The sequence below is a fragment of the Lolium rigidum genome, chromosome 5, assembly GCF_022539505.1.
Source record: "Lolium rigidum isolate FL_2022 chromosome 5, APGP_CSIRO_Lrig_0.1, whole genome shotgun sequence".
NCBI lineage: Eukaryota > Viridiplantae > Streptophyta > Magnoliopsida > Poales > Poaceae > Lolium > Lolium rigidum.
In genome coordinates, this window is record NC_061512.1 from 6,006,356 (window position 1) to 6,016,245 (window position 9,890).

At 45.2% G+C, this 9,890-nt stretch overlaps 1 protein-coding gene across 1 annotated transcript; it reads left to right on the forward strand.

The window, feature by feature from the left end:
• The first annotated feature begins 3,823 nt into the window (after positions 1 to 3,823).
• On the forward strand, positions 3,824 to 9,411 carry LOC124658157. Its single transcript, XM_047196578.1, has 15 exons — positions 3,824 to 3,902; positions 3,972 to 4,121; positions 4,200 to 4,327; positions 4,436 to 4,687; positions 4,901 to 5,040; positions 5,348 to 5,478; positions 5,753 to 5,815; positions 5,896 to 5,955; positions 6,039 to 6,104; positions 7,696 to 7,815; positions 7,910 to 8,037; positions 8,120 to 8,395; positions 8,483 to 8,610; positions 8,977 to 9,018; positions 9,104 to 9,411. The coding sequence occupies exons 1-15, from the start codon at positions 3,833 to 3,835 to the stop codon at positions 9,195 to 9,197; spliced, it is 1,848 nt and encodes a 615-aa protein (XP_047052534.1). The 5' UTR covers positions 3,824 to 3,832; the 3' UTR covers positions 9,198 to 9,411.
• Positions 9,412 to 9,890: the final 479 nt, after the last annotated feature.

Consider the following 9,890-nt stretch of genomic DNA (forward strand, 5'->3'; position numbering starts at 1 on the left):
TGGACTGCTAATGCGAGGATGCAGAGCAGAACTGTTCATAGCGGTTAAATAGAAGGGAGATGGTGAAAATTCAATGCCACAGCAGTTTCCGAGGAAGTGGTGTTTGAAAGAAAGAGAAAAGACTGCCAAATCACGCGGAGAAGTTGAGAAGGCAAGTCATCATGGTGACGGATACTGCGACGGTTCTGCCACGACATGACCCGACGGGAGCGTAATGATTTTGGAAATACCATTTCCAAAACCAGGGGGGCATGTGTTATCACCAGGATTTAACCGCGATCAGGAGGTGGGCCGCGATCAAGATGGGCTTGGAAGATTATATATGGAAGATCGATGAAGCGGCCTTGCTCGGAGAATTTGGGCTAGTTAAGCCCGTGTATCTTAGCATATTAGATTGTGTATCGATTTAGAAGTTAGAGTTTATCTCGTGCACGGGTTAGTGCACGCCCACATTAGAAAGTCCCCTGGACTATAAATATGTACCTAGGGTTTATGGAATAAACAACAACTCACGTTCAACCCCAAAAACAAACCAATCTCGGCGCATCGCCAACTCCTTCGTCTCGAGGGTTTCTATCGGGTAAGCGACATGCTGCCTAGATCGCATCTTGCGATCTAGGCAGCACAAGCCCCACGTTGTTCATGCGTTGCTCGTACCGAAGCGCTTTTGATGGCGAGCAACGTAGTTATCATTAGATGTGTTAGGGTTAGCATTGTTCTTCGTTTAAGCATGCTTACGTAGTGCAACCCTTGCATATCTAGCCGCCCTCACGCCTATCTCAGGTGTGGGGGCGGCACCCCGCTTGATCATTATTTAGTAGATCTGATCCGTTACGATAGCTCCTTGTTCTACAAGGATTAGTTTAATATCTGCAATAGTTTGGCCTTACGATGGGGGGGAGGATCCAGTGGCACGTAGGGTGGCGTTCGCAAGTCCTAAACGGGATGTTCCTAGAATCAACTTCATGTTGGTTTTCTGGCCTTGTTTAGGATCGGCTTACGAGCACCGTGCGTGGCCGCAAGGCCCAACCTGGAGTAGGATGATCCGGTTATGCGGTGAAAACCCTAAATCGTCGTAGGTCTCATTAGCTTTATCTTGATCAAGCAGGACCACCAAGTATCCGTACACCCCGTACGGATCATGGGTGGATCGGCTCTTTGAGCCGATTCACAGGATAACCTGAGAGCCGATCGAGGCTCGTATTTAACGTTTACATGTATGCCCTGCAGAAACTAAGCGAGGCACCTCATCACCTTCCTGACCAGGTATAGGTCAGGTGGCACGCCCTTGCACTTCGCAACGCCGCGTGTGACCAGAAGAGCATTGCGGGCCGTCGCTCGGAGGGGTCTCAGCCAGCCGCAGCTCTAGGCTCCCCCCGGCTCTACAGTGTTGACAAGGCCGCTGCCCGCCGGTGGGTTTTGGCAGTCAACACTTATGTGATCTCCGGATACTCCTTGTCCCACATGTGTAAAGGTGACAGTGTGTGCACCGTGTGGGTCTCTTAGGCTATATTTCATAGAATACCTGTTCACTGAATTATGATTTGAGTTGGATGTCTCTATGAAATTGTGGTGTATTAGTACCTCCTATGAATGCTCAAAGTGACAGCGTGGGGTGTTCATTAGTACATGGAAATACATCTTTAAGTTTGCTTTTGCAGCGCTACGCGGTGAATTGGTGTTTGTTATCGAACCGGAGAGTAGTTCAGAATAGCATAGTAAAGTGCTTATATTTATATTCCATTATGATAACATTGTTGAGAGTGTCCACTAATGAATGTATGATCCCTAGGCCTTGTTTCCAAACATCGAATCACCGTGTATTACTGCATGTTTACTTGCTGCCATATTTATTTCAGATTGTTATCTATACCTAATAATAAAACAAAAAGGGGCTCACTTTATACGGTTTTGCCCTCCCACCGAACACTAATTTACCCACCAATGCCATTGTTAAGTGAAAATAACGGTTAAAAAACGAAACTTCCTCGTCTATCTATCAATTCCCCGATCGTGTCCAGCGGCCACCATGGCACGGCTCCGCACCAGCAGCACCACACCTCGCCCGGTGTGGAGGGAGCCGCAGAGGCAGAAGAGACCGATGGCTCCAAGATCGCCGTCACCATCGATGCCCCACACCTGCTCAGGAGCGAATTCATCAAGGCCTCTGCCCCGACCCACGATCTGAGACCAGGAGCCCAGCGGCTGCGAGTTCATGCTTAGGAGCACATATGGCGGCCGAAGGGAGACGAACACCTTCAGGCGGGCTACAAGATGGCGCTGTTGCATGGCGTTGTAGAGGCCTCCGGTGATGATCTCCCTCTCCGACAGGGTGCCTGGAAGAGCTTCAGAACCCTCCCGAGCTAGGGTCGGTGATGGCGGCCGCGATGGAACTTTCTGTAGATGGAGGCTCGGGTATTTAGGTTTTTCTCGAGACGTGAATAAATAGGCGGAAGGGCAAGGTCGGTGGGTGCCTGGGGGGCCCACACCACCCCATGGCGCGGGATACCCCCTGGCCGCGCCATGGCCTGGTGTGGACGCCTCATGGCACCACTTCATCTCTCCTCCGGACTCCGTCTTCATTACAGTAAAATAGGAACTTCGGCTTTTGTTTCGTCCAATTCCGAGAATATTTTCTGTACAAGTTTTCTGAAATACAAAACAACAGAAAACATGAAACTAGCACTGTGGAATCTTGTCAATAGGTTAGTTCCGTAAAATGTATAAAAGTGCAACAAAGTGTAAACAAAACATATAGAAATTTGTGTACAACAAGCATGGAGCATCAAAAATTATAGATACAATTGGAACGTATCAATAGCACACATGTGGATGCTAATGTGGCAGCTATCATTTTATGTGGACGATGGGTTGTGTGGTCAGAGAGGAATGGCAGGGATCATGGTGAAAGATCAAAGTCACTCTCGAAAGCGGTTAAATGGACATCCGATATTCCGATGGACCTAGTGCTACAATTCAGAATGAGAGAAGTCCAATTTACCCCCTTAAACTTGTCTTTAAGTTCAGCTTACAACCCTCAACTTTACTTTGTTTCAACTTTCAACCCTGAATTCTAAAAACGGTTCAAAATCACCCCTTGCATTGTATTAAGCTGTTTTTGGTGTACCGTGTATGTTGGATGTTAATGAGTTAACACAGTATATAGGAAGAAAACCCGCAAACTGGCGAGAAAAACCGGTTGAAAACAGTCAAGAAAGGGTAGAAGCTCCAATTTCAAACGGTTTATAGAATTCAGAGTTGAAGATTGAACCAAAATGAAATTAAAGGTTGTAATCGTTTAGGTGGGTAAATTAAACTTCTCTCGTTCAGAATAGCTCTGTCCCACGTTCGACACCCAGAATCGATACCCCTGCTGGCTGCTGCAGGTTGTTTAGTTCAATTTTTTACCTTACGTGCTTGACTCGGATGGGCCGGCCCATAGTCGCGCACGCCCTTCGCGTCTCTCGCCGTCGTCAACCGCCTCCCTTTCTTAGGCCTTCATCAGGTATGGATCTTCCGATGGATTCGAACATGTACATGCTCTTCGTGATTCCCGTTGCGCGTCGTAACCCTAGATTTTTTTTTGGCGGGTAACCCTAGTTCCGTATCCAACGATCGGATCTCAAATCAGCTGTAGAATAGCACCATAATAACAGATCTAGATTGAGTATGCGCTCCTGCCTTGTATGCATGTGCTGTTTATATCTTCTGATTTTCCTCCTGCCTTGGGTCGTGCTTCGACTCTGTTTTTTCCTGTCTAATTGCAAACTGCGCTGTTTTTCAGCTTAATATATGCGGATTTCCCTCCTTGCCCCCTCTATAGGTCCCGAAGATGCTGTCTGAGAGAGGTGTCTCCACAATATGCTCGAATAGAAAAAGGAAATTTCGCACAATAAATGGAGGTGATCCATTATTTTCGTCACTTCTTCCTTTCCTGCACAATTTGTAGCACTCACATTTGTCTTTTACAGTGCTAGGAGATCTGCAACCTGCAAACCCTTGTGAACAAGAGGAATTTGGCAGCTCAAGTGATTCTGGTCAATTAGTCTGGAGCATACTCAGTAACCATGCGGCCTCTAACTGGGCCGAAAGTATTGTATCCCTTGCTTCATTTGATGAAGGTACTTACTTATACACACAATCTAATCACTCGGCATATACTTTGTGTCTTTGTGATTGAAAATTAACTTCTTGTGCAGGGGGTTCCATACATCCTGCATGCACAGGCATAGTTGTTGATCACACTAAATCTAGGGCATATCTTCTGGCTTCATTAAGCTTGTTTAGATCTAGACATGATGATAGAAGGATCAATTACGACATAACGGTCGGTACTGCCAAATTTTCCGTATTATCTATTGCTTGCCCATTTAAGATTAATGGTAATCATTTAGCTGATCGCTGTTATATGTGTTATCTTGATTCATCATTGTAGCCTAAAGTGCGCCTTCCGAACAATCAGGTTGTCAATGGAATTTTGTTATCCCACAACTCAACGCTTAATCTTGCTCTTGTCCGTGTCTTGCCAGAAGGTGCTTGTGTTCGTGCAGCATGTCTAGATTATCAGCAGCAGCAGCTTGAGTCTCAGAGTCAAGTGGCTGTTGTTCAGCGCTGCTTCAGCTCAGGAAACCTAATGGCCACCACTGGGATGTTGGATGGCTATCCAATGGGTGCTCATTGCGAAAAGGTTGTGATCTCAACTTGTGAAATTTCTATGGTGCACTGTTGATTTCTCTTCTACTTCTATACATGGTGAAATAAATAATTGCTATGAGTAATAGTTTACCATTAAATGCACCGAAGTTTTTTTTTTTCTGCTTTCCTTCTTCAGTTTTGCGAACCTTGTTCAACATCCTTATTTTTTTCTGCTTAACTGAGCACCACTTTGTTCCTTTTCTAGGCTGCAGCTGGAGGAGTCCTCCTTGATTTTCTTGGGAACGTTGTTGGGTTGAACTGTTATGGTAAAGAAGGGACTACTTTCGTACCAAGCAGCACAATGCTTGAATTTCTGGCTGGGTTTCAGAAAGCATGCGACGAGAAGTATGTCCTCCGTACTCCCTGCACTTATGAGCTACATAGTCTCAAGTTGGCTTACACATGCTGAGGAAATTTGTAATAATGCAAATTTTAATTTCATTTTGCCTTTTCGTGATGTCATGCTATGATTTTCCTTTCCTAATTTTCATTACTGGCACAGTACACAGCTGAACGCATTTAACAATCCCTCCTTTTGTCATCATAGTTCCTGTTTATCATTTCAGTTTGCACAGTTCTGTATCTATACACAGATATCATACATGGTCTACACTTTCTGGATTTACTCTTGTGAGTTTACCAAATTCTGCAGGAGGGCTAGATCAGCTGATAATAGGCGTAGACTTGTCTCGTGGTGGGAGCTCCCCATGAAAAAACATGTACTGAAAGGAAAAGCATTCAAGTTGAAAAAAAGGTCCCCGTCTGATATGTCCTGTTTAGAAGGTGAGAAGAGCACACTCACTCCTGAAGTACTGCTAAATTGTGAACTATCTGAAAATTTATCACCATAACGGTAAAATTACAACTGACACTTGTAGTTTCTTTGCCAGTGGTGCAGATTTAACAAGTTTAGCGGTTGTGCTGGTCTGTGTTAGTTTGTTATTAATACCAAATAAATGGATATGTAATATACGAATATAACCATATCCTGTACTGCACCACACTTCCTAGTGTTTTGAATTCTGCTTACTCCTCTGTCTCGTCTTTGCTACTGTAGGCAGCTCAAGGATGGAGAAGAAGCAGTTCGTATGTCATTACTGTGATCCAGAAGGCCTATCAGGTTGGACATACCACTTATAGTGTTACTTCTTTATCATTGGCAATACATTGTTTATTAATTGCTTTACATTGTGGCACCAGCACCTGGAGACCGTTTCAGACGTTTATTCCCTGGTCCTAGTTGGCCAGCTGGTGATGACAGTAAGTCCCTGCTCTCAGTTTTCCTGATTGCTATTAGTTATGCATATATTTGGGTGATCAATCACTACACCTTGCTGCACCAGTATCTAAGGAGGCTGCTAGGAATATGATAAGGTCCAGAGGTTATCCCTTCCCAGTTCTCAACGATTGTGAGTTACTCTTTTTCTTGTGCTGATTACTCTAGTTTGCCGCACACTTTTTTGTTCACTACTGTATACTCTGTATACCTCGAAGTAAAATGCACTAGCAGTCCTAACAGTAAGCTGCGTGTGCAAGCTGGGTCTTATTAGTTTGAAAAATGCACATTGGGGTCCTAATTGTGAATACCTGGTTCACTGCAGGTCCTACCTAGATCTGACCTGCCCCTCCTATTAATGTTGACTGATGCCACGTAGACATTATTTTTCAAAAAAGTCCCTGTAAATTCCTCTCTTTAATGTTGTTGCCCTTGGCCCTCTCTTAGAACAGCATTGCCCACCGCAATCTCTCACTGTACCCCGTCAGCATAAAGAACAGCCACCCCTCCTTGCATTGTCTCCACCGTGTCATTTGGACTTGAACGCATGCAATGCGGCGTTCTCAAAAAGGACGTCCACGCAGTGCATGGACTCACTCTCTGATGCGCGCGTGGCAGCCACGAGCTGCTACTGCGCAGGAGCCAGCGACTCCAGGAACCGTGTGAGGTCTGTGTCCAGCACGTTTGACCTGACGGTGTTGTCCTTAGCAATGATCTCCACCAGCGCTCTGGGCATGATGGCACTTGCCCTTGCGCACGCTCTTCTCCTGCACCATGGGCTGCCCATTGAACGGGAGAATTAGCACAGTTGGTATTGGTACCCATTGAACGGGAGAATTTGATCATGTGCCATGTTGGGCATCATGTATCACTTGGCCTCGTCCCTCACCATGATTCTCGTACTGGTGGCTCTTCGCGCTTCCCTTTCTTTCACCATCTGCACACACAAAACAAACTCTGATCACAATGATTTCACTAAAATTTGGTGGTCGAGACTGATCCATATGCTTTGCATGAACCGAGACAACATCGCGCCCAAGATGATCCATCAACGGAGAACTTAGAGGCTGTCATGTTGATCCCGTGTAGCTTGTGAGCAGCTCTGTCGGCCATCCTCCATGTAGTATTCGTTCCGGAAGCGAAAGCCCGTTTGGAAGCTCGGTGGGACAGGGGGAGGTGCAGGGGAAAGCGGGCTGATGAGTGGGTGAGAGTGGTGCCACAGTTCGGCAGCCGAGCTTGATAGGAGCTGTGGGCTGGATCCATAAGTGAAGGAGACAAGGTGCTCGATTTCCTTCTAGGCATGTGGCGAACTCTGTCTGGACGCCGTGCTTCTCGTAGAGGGCATTGGCCTTGGCCTGGGTTTGCATCGACGAGCGCTTAGAGTGCCTTCTGAGGGTGGCGTCGTTTGGGACAAGGCATGGCATTGCTCTATCCGTCCTTCCATCTCGCCAGGTGTAGTTCAGAGGAAGAGTCAGTAGCATCGGGTGAGATTGGGACCAAGAGATTGAAATACAGAATTAATTAGGGGAGGGTTGCAAAATATTGCCTGCATGGCACTAGTCAATGAGCCATGCGGGCAAGTCAGAACTGGACAGGACCTGTGGTGAACCACTTACTGATGATTAGGACCCAGTTGACATACACCACATACTTTCAGGACTGACGATGCATTTTACCATATATCCAGCACTGCCTTAACTGCTGCAATTTGATTCTGCAACCAGGTGGCATGCGCCTGCTTTGTAATTTTGAAGAAGAATTTGGTGAAGATGTCTGGAGTAAACTCACAGAAGAAGTTGCTTCGGGCATGTCTCAGTGTGTTGTTGCTCTTGCTTCATTCTGTGGTACTGTGTATATAATAAACTCATCACTTTGGACCTTTAATTTTTTTTTCATGTTCCATGCCTAACTACAGTGATCTGGATTCGTCTTTTGTAGGAGATAAAAGGGTTTTTGCTTGTACAGGCATAATTATTGGCTGCAGTGAGTTCACCACAAGAGTTCTTACTTCAGCGAGTTTGGTTAGAAATTCTGACGATGAAGCTAAGGTTGAAGACAACTTGAAGGTCAGTACTGCTAATACTAGTTAACCCTGTAATTTACTGGTTTAGACACATCCCGCTAATCTCACTAGCTTTATCGTAGCAGATTGAAGTGTGCCTTCCAGATAATGAACATGCCACGGGCACATTGGAACATAAGAATTTATGTTACAACATTGCGGTCATTACCATCGTGGGTTCTCGCTGTACTCAGACAGCGAAAATATATGATCAGTTGCAAATTGAACCTCATGCGAAAGTAGCAGCTGTTGGTCGTGTCTACGAATCAGGCAAATTAATAGCCACAGGTGGGACTTTGATTGACAAGCCAAGTGAACTCGATTGCAAAGAGCTTAAGTTGTCCACTTGTAAAATCACAAAGGTATGCTACATTAATTTGTACATTTTGAATCCATTAATGTTTGCAAATACTATCTTTCTTTACTTGCTACTTCTGTTTTTGTGCTAGGCTGGGATTGGAGGGCCTCTTATTGATGGTGATGGGAATTTTATCGGCATGGACTTCTACGGCTTGGAAGAAACTCCGTACCTTCCCAGGGATAAAGTGCTTGAAGTCTTGCGTAGTTTTGGTGCAAAGTAATGCTAATTTCTATATTCATGTAGATTTTTCTATGGTTTTGTAAGTTGCTTTCTAAGTTTTCATGCACCACAGCATTCAAGCTGGAGCGATGCATTTGCCTTCACAAAACATTTGTCATCCTTTTAGTGTTCCTACTGAATTTTGAGTCATCACAACCTGGTTTCAAAATGAAAAAAAAACAGTAATTCTGGGTCAGTTTCTCTTGGTTGTTCAGGTTAAGTTAAAACTCGTGCCAGCTTCGTAAAATGATCTTGCTTTTACTTGAACCATTTGTCCCCTCTTGTTTTGTGCATGATTTTGAACTTTTGCGTTGTTCATCGGCCAATCCATTTGAGATTAAAGAAATTTTGTTCTATCTGCAGGCCTGATACTGCTGATTTGACCAACGATCATAACCCAAACAGGTATTACACCTGCACTGACACCTTTCATATGTATGTCTATATGCTCTTATTCAACATCTTATTTTTGCTTCGAACTTGTTAACAGATGGCCTGTGCCTAAGCCTATTTGGTGCTATCCGACATGGCACCAGTATATGGGCGAAGGTGTAAAGGTGGATCATCGACCCCAGCCTATGTAACGTAGCAACATAAGCGCGTGCTTACAAAAACCATGTGTACTCCTTTAGGGGTGGAAGATAGACACTATGATTATATTCCATATTTAAGTTCCATATATAGAAGTTGGTTTGTCACTCCAGGCATTAATAGTAGTGCAATACTTTCTCCGATCCGTATTACTTGTTGCTGATTGACATGTATCTAGAACAATGTTTAAGAAATCGTTAAACTTAACTTATTGGTCGGCCTTAAAATGAAGATTAATCGCTTATCGGCCAATTAATTGATTTTATCGGTCAACCATTTATCAGCTTATTTTTCGCGACGCATTTCAGTGTCCGAAAATGTCCGCGTGCGTTCGTTTGCGTCGGTCGAAATGATCGAAATCGACCTCACGTTCGTTTGCGTCGGGGGTGGCTCTAGCGATGACGTATTTTTTTCTCGAGTTTCCATTTTTTATAACATGAAAACATAATTTACATAGTTGAACACATGGAAAAAAACCCTAAACGCATGTGCCTACTGGTTCTCCTTGTCTCTGTCGATCACGACGAGCTCCGGTACCACCCACGGCCAGTTGGGAACCGGTGGAACGTACGCCGGGCGCACAGGCGATGCTGGAGGTGGAGGAGCCCAGGCCTATGGCGGAGGTGGATGTGGAGGCGCCCAGGCATGTGGTAGAGGTGGAGGAGCCCAGGCCTGTGGAGGAGCCC

Bases quoted from the DNA above. Each gene is read 5' to 3' on its own strand.
- LOC124658157 (XM_047196578.1), top strand. From the start codon at position 3,833: ATGCTGTCTGAGAGAGGTGTCTCCACAATATGCTCGAATAGAAAAAGG. The intron at 4,328-4,435 runs GTCGGTACTGCC...TCATCATTGTAG, and splicing joins GGATCAATTACGACATAACG to CCTAAAGTGCGCCTTCCGAA. The intron at 8,396-8,482 runs GTATGCTACATT...TTTTTGTGCTAG, and splicing joins CCACTTGTAAAATCACAAAG to GCTGGGATTGGAGGGCCTCT.